Raw genomic sequence first — 24,306 nt, 5'->3', positions numbered from 1 at the left:
TTACCATTGTACTGTTTTAAAGCCATCAGAGATGCAACCATTGTGCAGCCAGAGTCCGCCCAGTAAAGAATCTGTGTGGAGCTGGAAGACATATAGAATTTTTTTTTTTTTTTCATTTCAAAAGTCCAAACTCTTCTTGGCTCCCCTTTCTGAGGTATCTTGCTATTTCTAAAAAAACCTATGCAAGAACAGCAGTTGTAAACCATTGAATGTGATGTAAAACCCCATAAAAAATACACTTTTCAGTAAAAGAGGACTTGAACACATTGCAGCTTAATAATATCTTTATATGACCAAAGTATACAGACGTGAGAAACATTTCTACAGGGTGTATTTATATTTTTAAGTTGACCACAGCCCATCTAAAATCACTAAGAGACAAAGTTTTTGACCTTTACTGTGCCAGTCACCAGGGGGAGCAGTTTTTGTGGAGACTTCACTTTGGGTCAAGCAGTCTATGATTTTAAGATGTCAGTATAGTTCCCTTTGGAGTTATGCTTTACTCTCTGCTGGTGCTTCTCTCACAGCAAACACCAGTGCCCATCCAGAAAGTTCCCCGCACGTTTGTCTTTGTCTCGGGAGAGGAGGGAAAAAAGTCACTTACAGGTTGTGGGTTTTTGGGCTTGCTTTCGAGAGTATAGTTGCTTCTTTGGGGTTGCTTTGCTATTGCATGATCCCCACTTGGTTCTCCCCCAGCCCTCCCCAAATGAGGAACTGAAACAAAAACACATACTTCAGTTTTGGTTTCTTCTCTCTTTCTCCACTCAGTTGACGTCTGTTGTTAGAAAACAGAATATACCTGTTTGAGACGAGTGGCATACCACTGATAGAACAGGCATGCCAGTTTGAAAAGTGGAATATGCCATGAGGGAACTGGCATATTCATTATATGATCATTAATTGTTAAAATAGCAAAAAATGACAGGAGATGAAAGGTACCGCTCACAGGAGGCTGCCACACCGATGCTTTTAGTTGCGATTGTTTTTTTTTTTTTTTACTTTTTTCCTCTTCTCTCAGAAACGTTTTTGAGGCCAGACCTCTTTTAAAATGAAGAGGGATGCAGTAAAAAGGTATGCAAGTAGTTCATTAACTATCAAAAACATGAGGCATGCTGACAGTATTGGAAAGCATCTTATGTTGACATATTTCTTGTGTGCTTAAAGCTGTTAGATAAAATATGGAGACACAAGAGGGGGACAAAGTACAGCTGTGTGTCTCTGTTTTTTAACACATTCTCAGTATTAAAAACAACACCATCAGACTTCACTTTAGACCAGGTTTGAGTTGGTCTGCAGTGTAGCTGCTGTCTATGTCCTCAAGATGGCATTGCATTGCCTGTGCACCTGACCACACATTGCTTTGGGAAGGGCCATCAAGGGGCTCACTGAATCCATGAACAAACTAAGCCTCCAGGTGTAGTGCATGCTAATCTTTGAATTAGAATACATTTAGACTACTCGCTTTGGCTGGCTCTGTAGAATTCAATGATGTATTGGTGAACATTCATCATCACAGTAGCTGGTGTAAAATATGTTAAAATATAAAAATAATGCAGCTGCAGTGTTACAAATGACCAGTTACAGAAAGTCATGAAAGAAAAGATTACGTTTAAAATTTTTATTATATGCAGTGAAAACAGAGCTAACATCATCCCTCTTAGGCTTTACATTTATGCGACCTAGAGGCAAATTATACCACACAATCATCAGCATCATGCAGCAGAGATGTCGGCAATGCCTTGTAGCTACATGTAGCTTAAGGTATGGCTTCATGTAAAATGTTAAGCCCCACTGAACTTTTTTATTTTGTTGCACACTATGACACAATGTAAGTTATCTCAGGAACATCACTATCCCCCTCTTCATAAATTGAACCTCCTTCTTCTCCATCATCAGAATTATGTGATGTTATATCCATCTCCTCTGTCTCCTCTATTTCCTCCCCCCATCTGGCTAGCTCGCTGCCCTGTGTTGTATAAGCATTCCCGAATGTGCGCTGCATCTTGCGATGTGGCACACAGACACCCACTCTGTTTAACTGATCAAAACACTTTTTTTTGGTTCCTCCCTGTTGCAGAATCATTGAGTTAATGTACATGGGCGCACACATAGAGGATGAACGAGCTCTTAACAGTAAAGCACCGCCCATGGCCATGGGTAATGATTTGCCTTTGGGCGTGTGCGTCTGATCTGCAGATGGGTCTTCAGACACTTTGCTTGCATGTTGCAGGAATTTAAGAAAAGTGGGTGCTGCTGTCTTCCACTCTTCAATCACCTTTTCCCAGCGGAAGTCTTTGAGAATCATAGGGTCTTTCTCTCGAAGTACAGAGTTAAAAGTCAGACTGGCCAAAGTCTCACACTCTTTATCCAGCACTTTCAGCACTTCGTCAACCATGATGTCTTTGAGACCAGGCACGTTCATGATGTTTTTGGGGAGACGTTTGAATCGTCCTCGCATGAGGTTCATACCGACTTTGTTCCACGGGCCCTTGAGTATTCTGCTCCTCTGATGACTTCCAGTCTGTACAACCTGAGATGAAAGAAATATTGGTATAATTACTTCCTGCTGTTACACAATAAATACAAAATAATTCTGATAGATATGCATGTAACACTTCAATAAGTTGTTATGTCTCAATCACAGTCAGAGGATGACACTAGTCAGCACATCTCTATGATACTAAAACAACATGATGAGAATACTTTACAGTGTCTCCATCCTACAGAGTAGTTTCAGCTGAAAGTTAACAGGGCTGTGGAGGAGCTTAAGGCTTTATGATTCTAAGAAGTTTTATATCACATAATGACTTCACTCTGATCACCTGTGTCACCCCTTTACCACATCTGAGAGCAGCTGTCTCACGCTCAATAAATCAATCAATATTTATCTTTGTAGCCTTAAATGACAAAAAAGTTATCTCAAGACGCTTTCCAAAAACATTAACAGGTCCAGACCTGACAATGTTATATCATGCTCTCCTGGATTTTGCTACTGGATGTGTTTTTAATGTTTTAGTGAGAATAGATAATGATCATACAAAGTTTGAACATTCATACTTATGTTTGAATCGCCCAGCACGCATTAATACCAGGGGCTTGTACTTAGAAGCTGAATTAACACATCTGGGATCTTTCTCCATCCTGATAAGTAGAACTAAGAAGCTGGAAATCAACTCAATAAGTGAACCCACTCTTGATCAGTGCATGTTCACATAAAAAGCATGGTGTTTGAAGCATCAGACCGAACGCAAACATGGAGCAACCTTGCAGAGCAGCCTACTTCCCCATGGAGGAGCAGAAAATTATTCTTAAAAAAAAATCTTTATCTTTCGTGCAGGATGTAATTGGGGGCATCAAAGGGACTGCATCTATCCCTAAAATTCTTTCTCTCTTAAGCACTCCTCTCACTATCTGCAAACCAATGTTGACAGGATCTTCTAAGAAAGGGTAGGTCATTTTCCTAACGAGCTGATTGGTCAGGAGGTGGTGCTTTTATACTCAGTGATCTCTTAGCCAGAACTTAGCCTGCTGTCTAATCTGCTCTGAAGCAGGTTAGACTTTCAGCATAAGTTACCATGTTGATTTATGCTGCTGAGAAATGAACTAGCATAGTAGGACGGAAAACCCAGAGTGAAGCCTGAAGTAACCTCAGTAATAGACACTCCAGCTTCATAATACAGGGACCAGATCTGAATGATTCCTTAATCAATGCATGACATGCGACATATACACAATCATAAAAAAGCCTCAATACTGCTGCAAAATCTAGCATGGGACACTAAAAATAAATGAAAAAAATTAACCATAAAATGTATTGGAGGGACTGCCATATTTACCTTTATCTCTTTTTCCTCAACTACTGGTGCTGCGGCCTGTGCTGTGGCCTGTGATGTCACCTGTTGGGTCACTGGAGGTGCCATACTGCTCTGGTTGGGGGAAATTGTTACCCTAAAAGCCTTTCCTGCATTTCGTTTAATCCACAAGAGTGTTTTGGGCTGTTTTGCCTTCCCATGTTGTACTGCAGGCAATTTATTCACAGCAGGCTGTGAAGATGACAATGAAAGTAAAATGTCAAGGAAAATTGAAATACTTGTAGCAGCCAAAAGTTGACATTAGGAAGACTGAAGTGAAAGAAACCTGGACAGCAAGGGGTGACCATGCCACTGTCTTCATTGGCAGCAAATCAGATCCCTCTTCTTGTTTTATGACTGTGATTACAGGTGGACTGACATTTGCTGTATCTTGTACTCCTGATAGTTTACTCACAGCAGCCTGTGGAAATGAAATAATGAAGAAGAAATGATGCTACACTAAGGCTGGGTAGAGCAGTATGTGATGAAAGTAAAACTTAAACAGTCTCTCACTGATATTTTACTTTTCAGGAAAACGAGACAATTCATTTCAAGTGGCTTTCCCGTCGAGAAATTATTTTAAATTTTATAAGCAAATAGACTCAGGACTGTTTTCCCTCATGTAGAGACAAACTATGCATAAACTTAACACAAAATCAGTGAGACAAACCTTAACTATGAGAGGTGACCAGACTACAGGAGCCTTCACTTGTGGGGCAGCAGTGTCCTCCTGTTTGATCTCATTTAGTTGACTGGGCAGCATTGGATTCTCTGACTGAACCGGTAATTCTCTCTCCTCCTCCTGAAGGCAAAACACAGGTTGTTCTGTTAATGCTGGGAAAGCTTTCTCCCGTCTGATGTAGGGTGGTCTTCCCTGTCATCACTCAGACAAAAAAATTGGTATGTCTTCATTTACAAGTGTATACTAGGTCTGCTTCCACCCTATCTCCTCACCTTTATTGTGCGGAAAAGTGCAGGAACTCATGGTCTTCAATCACAGAATCTTATTTTAGTGTCTGTTCCCAGGGTCAGGTGTGAACTTGGCAAAAAACTGTTCAAGTTTGCAGCGCCCTCTAGCTGGAACAATCTACCGAAAGACTTGACATTTTGTGAACTGTGCTTTCTGGATGCTTATCCCCACTGATTTGGAGGCAGATTCACTTGTCTGTAAATGTCTTGTCTGACGTAAAATGTTTTAATTCCTGGAGGTGTTGTCATATTTCCGAGTTGTGTTGTGTTTTGTTGTGTTAAATGTGTATTTGTGTTTGTTTTGGAAATGTAACTGTGCTGCTGCTGTCTTGGCCAGGGCACTCTTAGAAAAGAGATTTTTAATCTCAATGAGTCTTTTTCCAGGTTAAATAAAGGTTTAACAACAATAACAATAATTTAAAAATTACAGTATTTATTTATTGTTTAATGATTAACAATTAAGAACAGTGGTGTAGATTTCCTTTTCAGGAATAATGTCACTGGAGACTTTTTTGTGAGACTAACCTATTTTTTTCCTATTTTAAAGTCTGATAAATCATTTTCAGAATTCTGAGACAGAAGTGCAAAGAATAAATGATGCAGTAGACCAAGGCTGAGTATTTCAGTATTAGATAAAAGTAAAACTTAAACTGTCTCTCACTGGTGTTTTCTTTTCAGGTTTTAGAGATTTTCTACAATCTTCAATAAGCATGCAGACTTGGTACTGTTATCCCTCATGTTTAATGAATGAATGAAACAAATGACACCTTTATTTGTCAACGTAGGGGAGATGTGGTTTGTCAGGCTAGCAACAGTACAATACTGTAAGTTGAAAAGATAAATCATAAAAAGTACAATAAGTTAAAAAGATAATTTATGTTAAACAATAGAATAAGTAAAAACTGCTAAAACAGACTATGCATGAAGTTTAGACACAAAATCAGTGTGACAAACCTTAACTGTGAGAAGTGACCATACTACAGGAGCCTCCACTTGTGTGGCAGCAGTGTCCTCCTGTTTGATCTCATTTAGTTGACTGGGCAGCATTGGCTCCTCTGACTGAACTGGTAATTCTCTCTCCTCCTCCTGAAGGCAAAACACAGGTTGTTCCATTAATGCTGGGAAAGCATAGTGTAACAGAGTATCTGTGAAGTGTTTGACTATTAATAATAAAGAACCATGGTGAAGATTTCTCTTTCAAAATTATGTCAATGGAGATCTCTTAGTCTGATCATTATTCTGTCACAGTTCTTTACTTTACTGTAAAGAATTGAGACCAATCCTATGCTAAAAATCTTAATTCCAAGAAAGAAAGTAAGGATTCTGACTTAAATCTCAGAAATCTGACTTTAAAATGTGAAATCATAAAAGTGTAAAGAAATATCTAACAGTGAAAACAGTGACATTGACACTGATAACCAAATCTTGCAAAATACTGGCAATGCTTTTATTTCATTGGTATCAGTCAGGATTCATTTGCGATGGATAAATTAGAAAGTCTGGACTTAAGAATCTCGGTTGGGGAAAAACAAAAACAAACCAAAAAAATATCTTTTCATGATATTTAAGCATTGTGGACAGTGTAGTGAGTGAAATGTCTGACATCCCTGTAAACTATGTTTTAATTCATTACCAGCTCAGCTCAACTGTGGTTACCATTAACATCCTTTTACCTGCACACTAGATAAACAGTGGCAGCTGGCTAAACTAAAGAAGCGTAAAGAAACGTCATGGCAATATGACTGTGTGTTAAGACACGGTTTGGCTACAGGAACAAGTTTTCAATGTAACCGGGGTTGTTAGTAACCTCAATAACTCATCTTCACTGCTTGGCAGTACCAGCAGTGAAAGGTATGAAGCCTCACATGAAACATTACTGTCATTTCGCTGCTGACCTCAACGCCCTGCCTCCTTCTGCCTGGTTTTGGGCAGTCTATGCTCCTCTAGGTCACTCCTACACTCCTATAATATATTATATTAAATATAGTCGTTCATCTTTATAGTAAAATAAATACTCCTACTGCCCTGATATGTAATAACAGTTGTGGTATTTTTGAAGAATCAAGGGTCAAACTTACATGACGTTCATATCCAAGATGCAGCACTGGATACGGGTGTTCTTTGGTTGGCTTTCCATCCACAAAGTGTATTCCACACACCTTTAAAAGTACAAAAATAAAAAAGATACATGAATGCTAAAGGCTTGAAATGTTAGTTAAAAGTCAATTACATAATTTCTAATGTGTAAATCATGACAGAACTAGCTTTTCATCAATCAACTTTCTACACTTCAATTTGCCACCATCCTGAACCTTCACTTGTTCACTATTTTTGTCTCCTTGTTAACCTGCCTCTAACAGATCATAACCTTTACCTGCCTGATCACATACCCATGACATTCTTCTCTGGTAAGTCTGAAATATCAATTTAATACAGCAGAGAATCTCCCTGTATGAGATAAGTATCCAGAGAAAAAAAACGGCTTATTTAAACCCCCTTTTAACTTTAAAACTTTAACCTTTACAACTGAGAAAAACACTATCCATAAGTTTTGACCATTGATAGTCAGCTTCATCCTGATTGACTATTTACGAGCTACATATGGACATAATCTCAGCAACACCAATGATAACACTGTGAAATGACAAAATATTATTTTATGATGACACATTAGAAATGTTAATTCGTCTAATGTACACGATTCATTGCAAATGATTTGTGTACAATGAACGTATATCTTTAGCTTGAGCTAGGCTTATAATATTTAACATTTACACAATTAAAAAACTTTTTATTAAACATTTTCAAAAAAGTCATATAACAGGCAGATATAGCTGTGAAATTGAAAAACTAAAATACTGTTCAGATTTTAAAAGAAATCGTTACGTAACCCCAATGTTAATTTTGTGGGCGTTAGGGGTAAATTTGAAGGGGCTTCAGCAGTTGTGGTATCTAAATCACCAATGCCCTAACAGTGTCGACCAACTATTTCACTTGCGCTAGCTTCGCTAGCTCAACAGCGATTCAGGATATCCAGCAGTCTAACTAGCTTCATGAAAGGTAACGTTTGGTAAAACGATACGAAAACTCACTGTACTGTTCTTATTGGGGACGAAGTCCTTTCTGTTTATGTTTTCAATCCACTGTTGACGAACAGCGGCATCCTCCGCCCGTCCGGGGAATCTGTGAAGTCCAAACGGAGTCAAGCAGGGACAGTCCTTCCAGAGTAAGGGCTTGTGCTTAGAACACTCACTTTTTTTCAAAATTTGTAGTTTGCCACTGCTGTTGTGGCAACCTACCACTGCACATGTTCTCCCAGATCGTCCTGGCATAGTGCATTTGCAGTAACACAACAAACGGGGCTTTCTCCACCACGGTGATGGCGGCTTGTCAACTTCCGGCTCACAACATGACGTCATATTCTTCTCTAGATTTATGGCGGTTCGCAACCAACTTATACAGGCGCATATCGCCACCTACTGTACATAAGTTTTTAACTACAGGGTGACTTTATTTTTAACCTTTTATCGACATGTTTTCAATATAAACAACAAGGCAAAAATTCCTTTGACAATATCAATCTCCAGTGCTGATACATAGTCAAACAGAAAACGGAAGCAGAACACGCTGTGAGAGTCTGAGAAACAAATATTAGTCTTGTAGAACTTGGAGATTTTGGGGAAAATATAAATCGTATTACTTTATACATGCTAATTAAACAACTCAATAGTTTCATTCAAAAATATTTCTCTACTTCTTTGTTTTAATTGGTTAGGTAGGATCTAGATAATTTATATATTAAAAAGAATCACTTAAAATATTTTAAATTACACAATTATGCGATAGAACTGGTTACTGTATCAAAATGTCTACTAATTTGTCGATTTTTATTGTTGTTTATCATTGGAAATGGGGGGAGCTTCCGGATCTAGAGCCATTCACCAAAGAGTGTCACTGGGCTGGGGAGTTACAACTGTTCTCAGTGATTCGAACTAATGGGCTCAGTTTAGCAATAGAAACTAACGCCAGGCGTCGTAACGGCTCCTAATTTTGTACCACCTCTGCATTTAAGTGAATCTATTTTTTTTTTGTTCATCATCGTTCTAGCGACATATTGAATCTACATTTCTTAATGTCAAACGAAAAATAAATAAATAAATTTAAAAAATGAATTACTTTGAAACAGAATTCTCTTTCATCCTACAAATCGGGCTCCCCTCAAGAGTCGGTTAGTTGTTTCGCTGCATCCCGCTCCGCCCTTTTACTACCGCATACTCTTTTCCTGTATATGTTTGTTCAAGGGATTAGGGTTAGCCTTGCTCGCTGTAATTCCTTTAAAATGCCAGAAAATGAGTGAATAACGACAAAGGGTTCGACGGGAACTTATAACAATGTATTTTAAAACAGTTCATTGAGATGTGGTTGAATTTAGTCTCCGGTCCTGGTGTTGATAGAAGCTAAGCTACATGTTCAGGCTACCAAAGGAGTCTCTGTCGGCAGCTGGTATCGCTGATTAACTTGCGGCAGAGGGATAACTGGATTACAGGACTGGGAGAGTCCGGTCTGTCCAAATATGTCGTGGTTCAGCAGTGTTAATCAAGCATCGCTCCAGCCGCAACAGCAACAACCCCCTGACGGGTACAGACTGAACCCCAACTCCGGATTCAGAGGTCCAACAGAGGGATCGCCCTCCACAGCAACACAACCCTGGACGGGCTTCCCCGGCACCCCAAGCCCGGAGGACTTTCCATCAGCTCCACGGGGTGTAGTCAACCCTCCAAGTCTTGAGAAGCTATCTTGCTCCTCTCCCAGTGCAGGTCATGTAGGAGACCCGGAGCCAATCTCCTATGTGAGCCTTCAAGAGCAACGGTGCGTCCTCAGCTGGTACAAAGGCTGGACCTCCACGCAGAGGGAGCGGTTCCTGCAGGATCTCCTGGGGAAAGCTGTGCCCGGGAAAGTGTGCACCCTCCTAGATTCACTCAGTACTCTTCAGGTACCCTTTCCACGTCTTAATATACAGGGCAGATAGCGATTGTACGATGTCACTTACCTGCTGGACTACCAGTGGTGGTCATAACAACAGTGTATGTGCAGACCTGATTCCTCAATAGCAGATCATTGTTGTACAGCACAGACTGTTCACAGGGATGAAGCTTTTTTCACTTTAGAGGAGTAACAAAAAAATAATATTTCCTCTCATGGTGGACAAGGTAAACAGATCTACATAAATCAACTGCATGTGGTTTTGTTTTTCCTGCCTTTTCACTGTCAGATTAAGTGACATTTCTTTTTAGTTCATTTATCAGAAACAACATCCATGGTTTAGTCCATGAGAGTCTGTATATGACCTCTTTTTCTGTTCATTATTAAACAAACTGGCATCAAATGATTCTGTCAGTAGCTTCAGTGTGCCTCAGCCTCAGAAATAACAGACTTGCTATGGAACAATGACCACTCAGAATCAAGTGTTAAAAATATATTTGTGGTCAAGTCCTTATTACCCTCTCTTTGTCCTGGCCAGGTAAAAGACAGACTACCAAACATCTTTGAATGCCAGCTGCGCCTGTGGACCCAGTGGTTTGAGTCTTGGGGGGAAGAGGAGAGAAACCATTTCCTTCACATGCTGGAGGAGCTGGACCCAGTGTTTGTTGCTCACTTTTACAGATGTGTAGCTGGCACAGCAGGAAGAGACTGAGAAATGTTTACATGTTGATAGAAATGAAAATGAACATGTAACAAATGTGGTATAAGTCGTGGTGGGTAATGTTTTAGGTTGAAGAGGGTTGTTTTGCAGATAGACCATGTTATCTTAGAGGACATGCTGTTTGGATGCCACAGATGGAATGGGAAATTCTTTCAAAAGTCCTTTTGCAGGTTTCAGGTTCAAGTGTTTACAGGTCACCACTTCCACACTGATTAAAGACTATGATATAATAATATAATAGTTCAAATCCAGGGGGAGAGCCAGCCATACTTGAAGTCAGTGTTAAAATTTACATTTATGATAACTCATGAACAAATGTAGATGAGGGCAAATGCCTGGGTCTGACCACTCCTAAGCAGGCTGAGTTGTAAGCTAAGGTTCTTTCCAATCCAATTATTCAACACTGTTAAACCGCAGCATTATCAGTAAGCTTCTTGCTAGCTAACCAAACGATAAGCCAAAATGTGGTGTAATGCTAACATCAGTTGCTATCATATTGAAGCAAATTGCTTGGTTTCCTTTCACACCTGCAATGTCATGCATTTCCCATGCTTACAGTAAAGTCAGCCAAGAGGTGGTGAGATGCTAGTATCTGCTCTGTTAGATGGTAGCTCATGAGAATACCACAACTTACAGTTTTAAACCTGGAACACAGCACCATGACAAGATTTGTAGTTCACTGTAAAAACAGAAGCTTTATTTAACAAGAGCTGCTTTTGTTCCATTTCTTTAACCAGTCTCTCATCAGCATAATTACACATTCCTTTTTTTAAATTAATAAAAAGTAAAGAAAAAAGACAAAATTTGCTTGATGCTTCTGTTATGGTTGAACCTGTTATTATGAGTTGGGATGAACTGGTTTAACACTTGGCTAATTAACGCACAGGCTTAAGTTGTACTTGACATATTGAGGAAACAGCTGTGATGACATTAAAATGAGGATAAATCCTGTTTTTTTTGGACTTGAACAAATAAAATAAAAGTGTTATTTATATGTTGCCATTTTATTGTCTCATTAGTCCAGTAACAGCAATGACAGAGGTATTTAAAAGAATAACTATGTTGCTGCTGATAATATCTAAAAGGATATCTTTATGGAACAATAAATGCCATACATGATTAAGATTTTTCCCATATGACCAAACTTGAAATCCTCTTTACTTTATTTTATCCAGTCAACTGATCCAGGACTGCGTAACGCTATTGGAACCTGACTGTCAGAAATCTCCACACAGAAATTGATGAATGGGAAGATCGTGTCTGAAAATGTTTGTCCCACAAATGAGTAAATATGAGTCCTGGCCCCAGCGTCATAGAATGAGATCTGTCCTTTGTTGTATTCAACCAGAATTCCCAGTGTCAGAGGGTGTGTGTGAACTGGAAGAGTAACAACTGTGCTGTCCACAGCTTTGTAATGACCCTGTCTATCTAGGAGGATGGTCCAGTAACCATCTGAAGGCCTGAAGAGTATCAAGCCCCTTCTGCTAGCTGATCCACTGGCCATCCCAACGTGGTAACAAGGCCTCCCAGCTACAGAAACCTCCCAGTAATGCCTGCCTGAAGAGAAGCCAGAGGATCCCAGGACTGCCAGAAACAAATCAAATCGGCCTGGGTGGTCGACAACGCTTTGTGGTACCCCACCAGTGGTCATCACAGTGTTATCATTAGACAGGTAGATTCTTCTGTGAGCGGTGTTTGGATCTGCCGTCACTTTCTCTGTGAATCAAAATACGACACAGGAGACTTTTTGAAAAATGTGGTAAAAGTTAAAGCAGCAGTTAAAGCAGCTGTTTTAATTTAGGGTTTGAATAAAACACCACAAAATTAAAAAAAAAAAAAAAAAAGCCACTGACTAGGGTGACCTGAAAACCCAGAAAGAGGACACCCTACCAGGCCTCTTTGAAATACTGTAAGAATACAGAAACATAAATGAGGCCTCAAAACGTACTTGGATAAAATAAAAAGAGGTAGCCTATGTGCAAAAAGTATACATAATGCCTCAATGTTTTCGTTAAAAATAAATATAGAAGTGTTTTCAAGTGTGTTTTTAGAAACAAGAAAAGAAATATCATCTATTCTTGTTTTATTTGGGCATGTCAGAGCTCAAAATGTAACAACAATCTGAAACTTCATTAAAAAAAATGTAATAACTGACCCAAAACGTAACAAATTTGTTACATTTGGGGCAAAAAAGTTGTTACATTTTGGGCTGAAATGACAACTTGATTTGATTAGGGTACCCCTGGATCAAAATCAAGCCACAGCTTAAAGCAGACACCTCACTTGTATCTCTTTGAATCTGAGATGAACTGTAATGTAAACAACATTATGTTGTGGTGAGGACAACCTGAAACTAGTCATTGCCTTCAACACTCACTCAGAAAAGATCATCATGATAGTCAATTTTATACTGAAGCACCCTCTTCTGGTCTGGAAACATAGTTCAGGTTAAAGGCACATCAGCTTTGGCTTAATTTTTTGATAATGACATCTGCATAGACTGAGTTTTTAATTTTATCACTGGTTGAAAAACAAATCAGACTGAGAATTTAGAAAAATCTGATGTGAACTCACTTGCATGGATCTCGTTTTCCACACCAGTCTGCTGGTTTTGCTGATCTGAGAGGAGAGAAGAAACACAATGTTTGTTGTACCATTTTCTCCCTGCATGAAATCAAACAGGACTAGTACTTACTTTGATTATCATGCTCCAGTTTGTTCTTCTCAGCTTGCAGGCCTGAACATTGAGACAAAAAGGACTCAAACATTTTACCTGGAGTCAACAGACTGAGTAGAAATCCACATATTGGCCCTCATTTATCAAACGTGCATACGCCTGAAAAATGGGTGTACGCTCCTTTCCATGCACAGATTGGCATTTATCAATCTGAACGTGGGCGTCGTGTACGCTCAAATCCCACACCAGGTCTGAGTCCGTGTACGCAAGTTTCATGTCAGTGGAGAGCAGAGTGTGGCGAGGGAAATCCCTCTGTGGAGGAGAATTATTAGATCATATGAACGCAAAACATTTTCAGAATTAAAAACTGATGTTCTTAGATTAATATTTAGATCCTTGAATTAGATATGACACCAGGAATGCTTTTAACTGTTCACTGTTATTCCGCCAATCTATAAAATACTTCGCTATGAAAGAGCAGCAGGAGCTGTCAGCTGATTTCTACGTTTAAAAAAAAAAGTGTTCTCGATCAGTTTACCTAAAAAATGTGTACATGGAGAGGTTATTACAAGTTTTTAATGCACTCCCATGTTCATGATAAAGTCTCCGCAGAGAACATTCAGACGACGCTGGATCAAACTTTTAGAATGGATATTTATTTCAAGGAAGCGGTATTGATTACAGGATCTACAGTGAAGATGACTTATATGATAATATTGTAAGGATCAATATTGATCCTTACAATATTATCATATAAACGTGAACTGTGTGCGTAAAAGTTCAATTTCAATTTCATATCAAAGGACGTTCATTTACACGAGATCACAACCTGCTCGTCTCATGGTACGAATAATCATTCCGGTCTACCCATGTGTAACTGCGCACGATGGACACACTTCAGCTCCACTCCCTCCTCAGTCTGTGACAGGTTCAGGCTGGAGTCTGCAGCTTCTTTCAGAGCTCAAACACATTTTTAAAAGCCAACTTTCCACGTTTCTGGTCCTGAATGGAAACATTTAATAATATTGTGGCTTCTAACAGTCAGACATCACGGATTGATCAATCAAGGTGTAAACGAGGGCTGTGTAAATTACATGTTTAAAACTCTGTTGTATTTTAGTTTGTCATATCCACGCTGCTGAATCACTGCAGTGACTTCCTTGCAGGTGATTTTTTCTGATTCGTTTTTTCCGACTGCCGAACAACGCGGTGTCATTTCCTCTCTACCTGTTGCTATGGCGTTGTCGATTACCGGCATGGAGTAGTTCCTTTTTCTCCGTAATGCGTCCCTCCATGTCGTAAATTCAGTGGGTTCGGCCAGCTGAACCTTGAATATTTAGGGGCGTGTTTTGTAAATTACGATTGTTTTCAGCCACCACATTTATCAACAGCTGATCAGGCGTACACCGTGATTGGCCCTGGTACGCACGTTTCATAAATCACACGTGAACGTTGCCGTAAACTGATTTTTACACCCAGATCTGCGCAAATTCCCACGCAAGATTGATAAATGAGGGCCATTGTGTATTTGAGATGTTCTTGAGGTTTAGACTTACTCTTGTTGTCGTCCTGCAGTTTTTTGTTCTCCCTGATCTGGTTTTCTAACTGTTCTTGCAGCTGTTTCAGGTTGGCATCTTTGTCAGTCAGCTGCTGCTGCAGGCGGTCTGCATCTATCTGGCTCTGCTGCAGCTGTCTTTGTAAATCTGTTTGATGAAATAATCTGTTTAATATCTATACAAAAGAAAATCAATCTACTGGGATCAAATATTTTAATTGATTTTATTCAGCAGTGTTTATCTCTTCAATCTTAAATGTTGGTTAACATATTTTTTTGTACAAGAAATACCATGAAGAACTCACCGTCACACTTGGTGTCAACAGAGCAGCACTTCTTCAGCTCCAGGACCTCCTGCATTAAGTCTGAGGAAGGATAAAGATTTGGATAGTGTCAAACATTGAGGGAAAGATCAAGAACGAGTTGTAAGCAGTGTTGTAAAGTGAAGAAAGCAGCAGGTGTAGCTAACTTGACACTTTCAGGACACATAGGGTGGCTTCAATAACATTCGTTTTAATGATGTTTTACAATTCTTTTGTTGTCAGGTGACCTTGGGTGTCATAAAAGGCGCCTCCAAATAAAATGTATTATTATTATTATTATTATTATTATTATTATTATTATTATTATTATTATTATTATTATTATTATTATTATTATTATTATTATCATTGTATCCATGTTCCATACAGCCAATGTTTGACAGCTACATAAAACAGAGAGTATGAAGCTCTTTTCACTCATTCACTTCATCTTGGTTCACCGACTGGTTTCTCATCAATGAGGCTGAGCTGACTGACATCCAATGTGGCTAAAACAACTGCTACTGACAAGTATCATACAACCCAACATCAATAAACAACAAAAAAGACAAAAAGAAATCTGCTCTTTTAAGAATGACCGCTTCACAGGTTTGTCAGTACTGTGTAGTCACCTTAGATAATCAGTGCATATTTTCCCTTAAAAACACAACGCTCTGTTCCCTCAGGTTAGCCTCATGCTAACTGCTTCTCCTTGTTTCTAATCTTTTTACCAAGCCAAGCTGGCTGGCCTCTGGCTGTAGCATTATGTCATGCAACTTCAGTACAATAGGGATTTCTCATTTATCTTCATTAACCCTTTAACTTCAACTTTTTAAATGCAAAGGATATGAAGTCTACTTAATTTTTAAAGGGGTGACAAAATGTAAATTCATACCTTTATTTGTGTTTTCAAGTTTCCGGTTCTCCTTTTGCTGAGTTTGTATCTTTGCTTCCAACTCTGAGAGACACAAACAAGAACTCCAATTATCATAAATGTTATTGTCCAGAAAAAAAGAAAAGGTTTTCACTTATCAGACAAATGATTTCATTATCAGAGAAGATCTTAAGTTGTAGGACTGTTAGAAATCAGAAGGTGATGAAAGCAGAAACACAAAATCAGGGATTAACAAACAAACCGTTGACTTTTCTTTTATCAGCTTTGGATCCCTGTCTCTGAGCCTGTTTCAGTTTTGCCTTCAGATCTGTAATCTCCATGACTGTCAGAAAAGAAACATAGCAGCAGAGTTATTTTGTACAGAACAGAAACAAACACTGTAGATTGAGACCTTTACAGACCTGACTGGAAGTTTTTGGCATCTGCATCCTTGAGTCGGAGTTCACTGTCTTGAAGCTGCCTCTTTGACAGATTCAGTCTCTTCTGAAGCTCTGAAACATAAGAGATCAGCTGTAAGTTATTCTATCCGTGTATAACCTCACCAATACCTATATAACTGTCAGATTGTTTTCTTTACCTTCAAGGTTTTCAGAATGAGCTTCTTTCAGGTCTGATATCTCATCCTCCAGAGGCTGGATTTTCTTATGAAGTTCCATGATCTGAGACGCTGCAGCACAAACATAAATTGAGACACTTCTGGGATTTTGATAGACTACTGATTATTTTTGTTTAAAGCTGAGGCTAAAAAGAACATACATAAGTTAGCGATCCTCAAATCGCTCGTGTCCAGCAACAGTGTCTTCTCTTGTATCTGATTTCTGATGTCTTCCAGATCATCCTCCAGGTCTTGGAGAGAGTCATAATCAATGTTTGAATTTCCTCCAAGTGTAAAAAAAGTTTGTAAAACTTCAGCATGTTGAGGAGAGTTCTTTAACTCCCACCTTTAATTTTCTTCAACTCTGCGCGGGTCTGACTCTCTTCCTGCTTCTTCAATCTTGCTATTTCATCCTGTTGAGCCAAGATCTGAAACACTAAAAGAAGAAATATGAGATTAGATGATTTTTTTTTTTCATTTAATGGGTGAATGCCCAATGATGGAGTCATTATATTTGACTAGATAAGATGAAACTAACTCAGTTTGGTGTTGTCATTGTCTTCGTCTTGAACCCCTTCAATTAAATAATTCATCTGATCTTGGAGTGCTGTTGGAAAAAGATGTAAAAACATGTTTGGAGTGAGCACATGTATCATTTTCACCACGTGATTAAAAAAAAGCTCTAAATAAGTTCATGATGAAGATTCTTAAGTACGTGTAATCATTGTTCCTCTCACTCACCTGTGATCTTATTGTAATCAGTGCTGTTCTCTGCAACGTTCGCTAGTTTCTCAATCTCTGCTTGTAATGCAATAATCTGTAGAACTATAAGAAAGGATACAGGTATAACTTCAGAATCTAAAAACAGGACTTAAAGAGTCTCCAGGTGGATTTTCTTTCTACTTACTTCTCTGTGGTTGAGCACTTCTTGCTTTCAGCTCTTCTGTTTTTCTGTCCAGCTCAGCAGTTTTCTCATCTATGAGTTTTTGAAGTTCTGCATGACAGAAATGAAACACATCAAAGACATAAATAGCATTCTTACATTGTTGTTCATATATTTCTTTGTCATTATGCTGATCTCTGGGCGTTGACGTTATATTACCATGTTAAGTGTTCACACACTGGAGTTCTTGCCTTGGTCAACTTTTCTTCTAGCATAGCCTGTTTTTAGGGTGGGGGTTAAACCAAAAAGGCCCCAAACTCAACTTTTTAAAGTTGTATTAAAGTGATTTTACGTATTTTTAGGTTTAAAATAAAACTAAATGTTGCTATGGTCACTGAAATGTTTAAGTGAGATAGCTATTATACAAGCTTTTGTGGAGATGCTAATTTTATTTCCAGCAGGACTTGGCACCAAAAATTGCCAAAATTTTCAAAAGCCGGTTTGATTTCCATAATGTAACCATAGACTGTGAAAAAAAAAAAAAAAAAAAAAAGGACGTCATCTTGCATGGCTCAGAGTGAGGTTGCCACATAAACTGCTCTCCCTGGTGGCTGGCTGCAGTATGGGTCAAAAACTCTGTCTTCCCCAGTCATGCCAAATGGGCTGTGGTCAAACTTTAAAAAACAGATACACCTTTTATAAATGTCGCTGTCCATTCTATATACAGTCTATTGATGTAACTTTGCTTGAGAGGCCAGCAAGCTTTCATGACCTGAACCCCATAGAACAGGGATCTCAAACTCGTGCCATGGAGGGCCAAGAGGCAGCAGGTTTTCTTTCCAACCAAGTTTTCGGTTGGAAAGAAAACCTGCAGCCTCTTGGCCCTCCCTGGCACAAGTTTGAGATCCCTGCCATAGAGAGTCTGTAATTTACTGTCAACACACCAGACCTAGTAATGCATATGAGCTGAAGGCCTCTTTATCGTCTGCATGCCACACTGCATTGATGTAGTAATTCATGCAATAGGCCCAACCAAGTACAGAGTATAAAAACAAAAAATTCTGTAAAATCCTGTAATTGACAGTCCATATTCTTCTCAATTAAAAGAAATAAATGCTTGATTTATTTCACTCACTAAATCCAAATTGTTCACTTTTTCAATTAACAACAAATAATGTGAATTTCTTTTATATATATATATATATATATATATATATATATATATATATATATATATATATATATATATATATATATATATATATATATATATATATATATATATATATATATATATATATATATATATATATATATATATATATATATATATATATATGCCACTGTGTATGTGTGTGTGACTTTTGGCAGGTGTTTTTTTTTAAATCTCATTAAACCCTAATGAATGAATACATAATGACTCATTTAAATGTTTGGACACTGGAACACAATGGCACTTATTGCTTTGCGGCGCAGTTTGTGTAGCTCAATGAGTTAGACTGAGCCACACAGAATCCTTCCCTAAATATCTCACAAAAAGAGCATATACTATCCATTGATGATAGATACTCTTTGTATTCCTGGAATATCGTAATAAGTATTTTGAATTTGCTTCACAATGTCTGACCTTTTATTTTGCTCTCTGACGCAGTGTTTCGCAGTTGTTTCTTCAGGTCTTCCAGCTGCTGGGTTAGTGTGGAAATTTGAAGAGCTGGAAAAAAAAAACAGGATTTAAAAGATGTCAAACTAAACAACAACAACATTTAAATAATCTATTTCCATCTTGATTCTCAAAATGCAAAGCTTCTGAAAAAGAAGTGTGAAAAACAACTTGTGGTTTGCATTGATTCTGGTGCCCCCTGTGGTCAGAGTGGTACCTCCGATCATGCTGCTAATTTTGTCGCATATGGCATTTTTTTGATCAAAAATCTCATCCTGATCTCATCCACTCTGATACTTTGCTGTAAAGATGTAGTAATAAGGTGTGCAGTTGATCACTTCATCTACAACCTACCCCTGTCATCATTTAATATTTACAAAACAGAAATAATTAATCCAACCTTAGATGGTCTTATATTTGAGGGCTGTGAATAGACACCAGGATAATTTTCATTTACTTTCATCACAAGCTAAAAACTCTTCACAGGAGCTTTTAAATCATACGCAAAAGCTAGCTTTCAAGTTGGACCATCTTTCATGTACTTTGTGAAGCAGATGATCCATGTTATTTCTTATTAACCATTTGCTTTTCTTTCTCGACACCTCTGTTCTCTGTTTGGTAACACAGTCCAGCACTCACCAAGAGAAGAAATAGTGTCAGATTTTGAACTCAACTCCTTCACTTTGGTGTCCAGATCATTCTGTAGATCTGCAAAGACAAATGTTGTTATCAGAAATCGGCGCTCAAGCTTTGATTGCTAAGACAAACCGGCACCTCTTTCTAGATATTCTTCGCAGGATTCATTCCTTAAACCATTTAAAACACAAAATATCACCCTGTTCCTATTAAATTGCAAAAACGTAGTATTTTTAACCAAAACTACAAGTTGTTTTTTTTCTTATGAGCAACAGCTTTCCTTTGTCAAGCCAGAGCAGATGACACCCACCTTTCAGATTCTGCTCATAGCCTGAACACTGGGCCTCTGTCTGGTTGAGCTGATCCTGCAGAGCTAAAGACCAAAACACAAATTCATCTTGGTTTGTTTTATGGTATTCACCACGGAAACTAAACTGACAGATTCTGAACTTACACCTGATCTCAGCTTGATCACGTGAGCGCTCCTCCTCGTTTGCTCTCAGCTGTTGTCTGAGTTCTAGACGGAGACAGACATGAATCATCTGTAACAGGAGCTGCTAGTGATACACCAGTTCAGTTAAATCAGATTGAGGTTTTCCACTCACCTGTAATTGTAGCAGACATTTGGCCATCACTGGGCTTCTCCCTTTCTGGGTGTCTGAGTTTGTTGTACTGATCAGTGACTTTTAGAACTGAAAAACAGATATCAAATAATTCAGAGGTCAGGGAGGGACAAAATATGGAACCTGACTTTTGCAACACAATCATTGTATAAGTGGCACAAACAAAGTTCTCCCATCAAATTATCTGTCTTACTGGACCCACTGAGTCACTACTGTTTGATTCCTTATGGTGGTGACAATGACATAAACACTACACATCATCTCTATCATTTGATTTTCTACTTTTACTAACAAATAGTTGTTCCATAAAAAAAGGTTAACACTTTTTCTCTGTGCTTACTCAGATCGCTTTGTGGCTCGTTCTTTTCTTTCAGCTCGTTGATCTGTTTCTGCAGCTCTTGCCTTTTGGCCTCCAGGTTGTTTCTGAGCTCTAAGAAGGAATGAAAAGTCACATCAGTTTTATTAGACATACAGAAGATGTGAGTTAAGCTGAAACAGTTAAAACAATTTCAGCAAAAAGTCACGTAAGCTCTAAGAGTTTGGATAAATCCTGCCCAAATACTTACGGGTTGTATCATTTGTTTGGAATATCTGGAGATCTGCCAGCTGTGTGTTCAGTGTAACTATCTGGAGTACTGAATACATCAAAACAGAGAGGGAAAACCTTTGGGTTAAACTAAGAGAAACTGTAAAAGAACCTTTAGTAATGCCAAGATCAAAAGGATGAGTGAAAGACAAGGAGGACCTCTCTGTAAATTTTTTCCTGGCTGATGTTTCAAACTTACTCAATTTGGTGATTACCTCGCCGTTTATTTTACTGATGAGGCCGTCCAATGTGTTTTCAAGCTCTACAAAAGAAGAACAGTCAATAATAACTTAATGATTTTTTTTTTAATTATTGAGTTGTTAATTAGCATGAAACATAGACAAACCTAGCACAGGGCTAATAGAGGTGTCATTAGTTGCAGAGTCTTGATGCTCCCATAACTCACCCAGCAGCTCAATAATGGTTAAAACTGAAACATAAACACAGTTTTATTAAAGCATTTACAGCCAAAAAGGTTTTTCTTCACAGCCCTTTACACCAAAGGCTGAACATCTTTGTATATTTACAGAAAAAAAACCTCTCAAAACATGGGTTCATCCTTAATTTTGACCATACAAATGAATGGAAAGTAATTAAACTTAGCAGAGATTTGGGGGACAAATTTTAGAAAATTTCCCAGTTTTCCCATTCTCTAATTTGCCCTTGCCACTGGCTCACTCTTACTCATTGTTTTATAAAGCAAAGGTTGGTTCATTTCTCTGCTGACAGTGTCTTTTTTTTGTTAATGTTTGGAAAGAAGACGGTCGTTGAGCCAGGGGCTTCAGCAGGTTTTCGGACCAGATGATGATTTTCTATCATACCGTGAGCCTTATGACATAATTGCCTGATTCATATTTCAAAATTATTTGAAAAGAAGACAATACACATTTTTCATATTTTTCTATATATTTTTTCTTTTACTTGTAATTTTTTTAATATGATCAATATTATTTTTGTTAACTTATTTTTCTATTTAAATTTCCTTGACTTATAGGCACTTATGCTATGAGGCTAATGATCTGAGGTTTCTGTTGACACCAATAAATCTGACTGAGTTGTGTTTTATGTCACAAAATACTTCAGAAAATGGAAGATGGAAAAGGCCTTGTTTGTCAATTAAATATGCAAAAGTAGCCTTTTTTTGTATCATGGGTATGATTATTATTTTTACAGATAGGATTATTGTTTTAACTGGTAAGAGAAGGAGTTATAAAAAATAATGAAATGTTGAGTTTATTCTGATACATCAGCTAACCTTGTCATGATAATTATGTAATCTAATTAAAAGTAGTACTTTTTCACATGTCAGCTATCTTTTTCTTACCACTCAAAAACATTCAGTGATCGCAAAAGGGGGTCTGAACACCAATAGCAGATCTCTTTATAAGCTTCCTAAAACCAAACTTGGCACTGATGGACCTGTTTGACCTTCTAGGTCTCAGAGATATTTTCAGTCTTTTTAATAAGCAGCCTCACAGCAGGAAGGTTTCTGGTTCAAACCACTGGACAGACCCCATCCTGAGTCTTTCAGTGAGGAGAGGTGTGCTCCCTAAGGTGAGTCTGTATCTGACTGGGCATCTGGCTTCCTCTCCACAGTCTAAACATAAATTGGTTAGGACTCCATAATCGCAGTGGCAGTTTGTGAGAAGTTTTCAGTGTCTGTGTGTGTTTATAGATGGACTACATCTCGACGAACAGACTGATGGATGTTTTATGACCATATAAAACTCATCAGAGGACCTTTCTTTACAGTTTGCTCTTTAAAATGTGTTTTGTTAGATGCTGATGATGCTCACAAAGACTCAGCAGAGAATCAAATAAACTCACTTATATTTGGGTTTGGAAACAATCTTTCGATGACATCAGTTTTCAAGTTCAGTTCCTCTTGCTTCTCCTCCAGCTGATTCTTCAGTTCTGTGACAGGAAAAGTGATTAAATAATTTAATGTTTGGGAGCAATGTCACAAACTCTGGGTAAAACTCAGAAAATTGGACAATGTAATGAGATATTTTCATTGTTTCCTGACATAAATGTTAAATTAAAACCACATCTGAACTCAAGCCTGCTTCACTCTAGTTTCTGTCACACCTTTCAATGGAAATGAACTTTGATTGAGGTAAACATTACCCACCAGAGGTCCTCTCTGGGTCTTTTGAGGCTGAGATCTGACCTCTCAGGGTCTTCAAATCATCGTGCAGGTTGAGTATGGACAGGACTGAGTCACAAAGAACACAGACGTTATCACTTCACATCCTCACACCTCACACCTGACTGAGTATCTGATCCGCTGGGCTGATTTGATAAACTCCACTCACCCGCTGCTGCCTTTGGGTCCCCTGTTCTGTTCAGCTCTGCAATATTCTTCTCAAATAAGGTTTTGATATCTACAAAGAAACACACATGAAAGTAAAAGCAAACTCCTTGGTGCTTTCAGTTAAAACCAGGTCAAATACTCACCTTCATGTTTTTCCTCAGGTCCAGAGCACTCCTTACTCTTCAACTCCAGCTCCCTCTGCAGCTCTGGAGAACAAAAAGATGAAGACAGATTTTAAAAATGCTCACTTGGAGATCACACTTTAAGTTTTTAAGAGCAGTTCATTCAGGACTCACTGCTTATTTCATCCTGAGCTTTAGCGTATTCCACTTCTTTGGTTTCAAGCAGAGCCTGAAGAGCTGATAATGAGAGAAACAATAAGAAAGAGATTCAGAGGTTTATGGTATGTGGTCTGACCCATCAGCAGCATCTCTTCAGTCTGACTTGGACAGTAAGTAAGCAAAAGTCTGACTCACTGGTGGCCTGACTGGTTTCTGGTTTTGTTGTTGTTTGGTCCTTCTCAGCAGCCTGCAGCTCTCTCAGCTCTTTCATCATGGTGATGATTTTCATGACTGATCAGGAAGGTGATAAAAGAGAAAATACTGTTGGTTGCTGTGATACAGAATTTCAAACAGAGAGGAGTTTCTGAGGATTCCAGGAACTCTTCTGAAACTGATAGTTCAGTGGGGTTGTATGAGGCACTTATCAACAGTGATAGGAAGAAGCTGAAAAATCAGAGCAGACAGGAGACTATCTACAGCTTCAGATGGGGTCAGCTCTAACACCTGTTGAAGGTCCCATATTATGCAAAAATCACTTTATCAAGTCTTTTAGTGAAATTTGTCTTTGGCTTTCCTCCCAGCCCACACAATGTGATATTTAATGACAAAACCTGCACTTAGTAGTGCTTGTGAATGTAAAATCCTGATCTAAAACGAGCTGTTTGGACTTTGAGGATTTGCCGACATCAGCAATTCCCTTTTTTGACCAATCAGGAGCAAGTCTGACCTGATAGGTCCACCAGAGCAGATACCCCTGAACCCCTTCCCTGCTGCT

The 24,306-nt window shown here is 38.5% G+C and overlaps 3 protein-coding genes across 4 annotated transcripts; 1 reads left to right on the top strand and 2 right to left on the bottom strand.

Moving 5' to 3' along the window:
• Window positions 1–304: 304 nt before the first annotated feature.
• On the bottom strand, window positions 305–8,431 carry LOC141804665 (uncharacterized). Of its 2 annotated transcripts, none has more exons than XM_074689250.1 (7): window positions 7,913–8,431; window positions 6,899–6,979; window positions 5,775–5,903; window positions 4,522–4,653; window positions 4,138–4,272; window positions 3,837–4,043; window positions 305–2,530 (listed from the first exon to the last, which is right to left on the bottom strand). In XM_074689250.1, exons 1-7 carry the CDS (start codon window positions 8,237–8,239, stop codon window positions 1,817–1,819), a joined length of 1,725 nt encoding a protein of 574 aa, XP_074545351.1. In that variant the 5' UTR covers window positions 8,240–8,431; the 3' UTR covers window positions 305–1,816. The 2 variants fall into 2 exon arrangements, with proteins under 2 accessions (XP_074545351.1, XP_074545350.1); XM_074689249.1 differs by having other exon boundaries at window positions 306–2,530; window positions 5,775–5,906; window positions 7,913–8,426.
• Window positions 8,432–9,054: 623 nt separating this feature from the next.
• On the top strand, window positions 9,055–11,495 carry cunh14orf119 (chromosome unknown C14orf119 homolog). The gene is made up of 2 exons (XM_074689252.1): window positions 9,055–9,813; window positions 10,342–11,495. The coding sequence occupies exons 1-2, from the start codon at window positions 9,394–9,396 to the stop codon at window positions 10,513–10,515; spliced, it is 594 nt and encodes a 197-aa protein (XP_074545353.1). The 5' UTR covers window positions 9,055–9,393; the 3' UTR covers window positions 10,516–11,495.
• A 1,713-nt stretch (window positions 11,496–13,208) lies between these two features.
• Window positions 13,209–23,820, bottom strand: LOC141804259 (uncharacterized). Its single transcript, XM_074688602.1, has 24 exons — window positions 23,727–23,820; window positions 23,547–23,609; window positions 23,394–23,456; window positions 23,252–23,320; window positions 23,068–23,151; window positions 22,764–22,850; window positions 20,691–20,780; window positions 20,333–20,419; window positions 20,182–20,244; window positions 20,038–20,100; window positions 19,731–19,799; window positions 19,059–19,142; window positions 17,456–17,542; window positions 17,290–17,373; window positions 17,087–17,155; window positions 16,895–16,984; window positions 16,710–16,799; window positions 16,531–16,620; window positions 16,355–16,444; window positions 16,195–16,275; window positions 15,954–16,016; window positions 15,062–15,121; window positions 14,758–14,904; window positions 13,209–13,261 (listed from the first exon to the last, which is right to left on the bottom strand). The coding sequence occupies exons 1-24, from the start codon at window positions 23,818–23,820 to the stop codon at window positions 13,209–13,211; spliced, it is 1,920 nt and encodes a 639-aa protein (XP_074544703.1).
• Window positions 23,821–24,306: the final 486 nt, after the last annotated feature.

The sequence above is a fragment of the Halichoeres trimaculatus genome, unplaced genomic scaffold, assembly GCF_033239565.1.
Source record: "Halichoeres trimaculatus isolate MK-OKI-2021-1 unplaced genomic scaffold, fHalTri1.1 fHalTri1_scaffold_15, whole genome shotgun sequence".
In the NCBI taxonomy this organism is placed as follows: Eukaryota; Metazoa; Chordata; class Actinopteri; order Labriformes; family Labridae; genus Halichoeres; species Halichoeres trimaculatus.
This window is presented reverse-complemented; position numbering and strand designations above follow the sequence as displayed.

What these genes read in the sequence shown, in the direction of transcription:
- LOC141804665 (XM_074689249.1), bottom strand. Translation starts at nt 8,239, where the DNA reads ATGACGTCATGTTGTGAGCCGGAAGTTGACAAGCCGCCATCACCGTGG. An exon ending in ATCTTGGATATGAACGTCAT is followed by an intron (nt 5,907 to 6,898) that starts GTAAGTTTGACC and finishes TTTTGCCTTCAG; the next exon opens with GAGGAGGAGAGAGAATTACC. An exon ending in GGTCACCTCTCATAGTTAAG is followed by an intron (nt 4,273 to 4,521) that starts GTTTGTCTCACT and finishes TCATTTCCACAG; the next exon opens with GCTGCTGTGAGTAAACTATC.
- LOC141804259 (XM_074688602.1), bottom strand. Translation starts at nt 23,820, where the DNA reads ATGAAAATCATCACCATGATGAAAGAGCTGAGAGAGCTGCAGGCTGCT. An exon ending in AGACCCAGAGAGGACCTCTG is followed by an intron (nt 22,851 to 23,067) that starts GTGGGTAATGTT and finishes TTCCTGTCACAG; the next exon opens with AACTGAAGAATCAGCTGGAG. An exon ending in CGAGCCACAAAGCGATCTGA is followed by an intron (nt 20,420 to 20,690) that starts GTAAGCACAGAG and finishes TCTGTTTTTCAG; the next exon opens with TTCTAAAAGTCACTGATCAG.
- cunh14orf119 (XM_074689252.1), top strand. Translation starts at nt 9,394, where the DNA reads ATGTCGTGGTTCAGCAGTGTTAATCAAGCATCGCTCCAGCCGCAACAG. An exon ending in ATTCACTCAGTACTCTTCAG is followed by an intron (nt 9,814 to 10,341) that starts GTACCCTTTCCA and finishes TGTCCTGGCCAG; the next exon opens with GTAAAAGACAGACTACCAAA.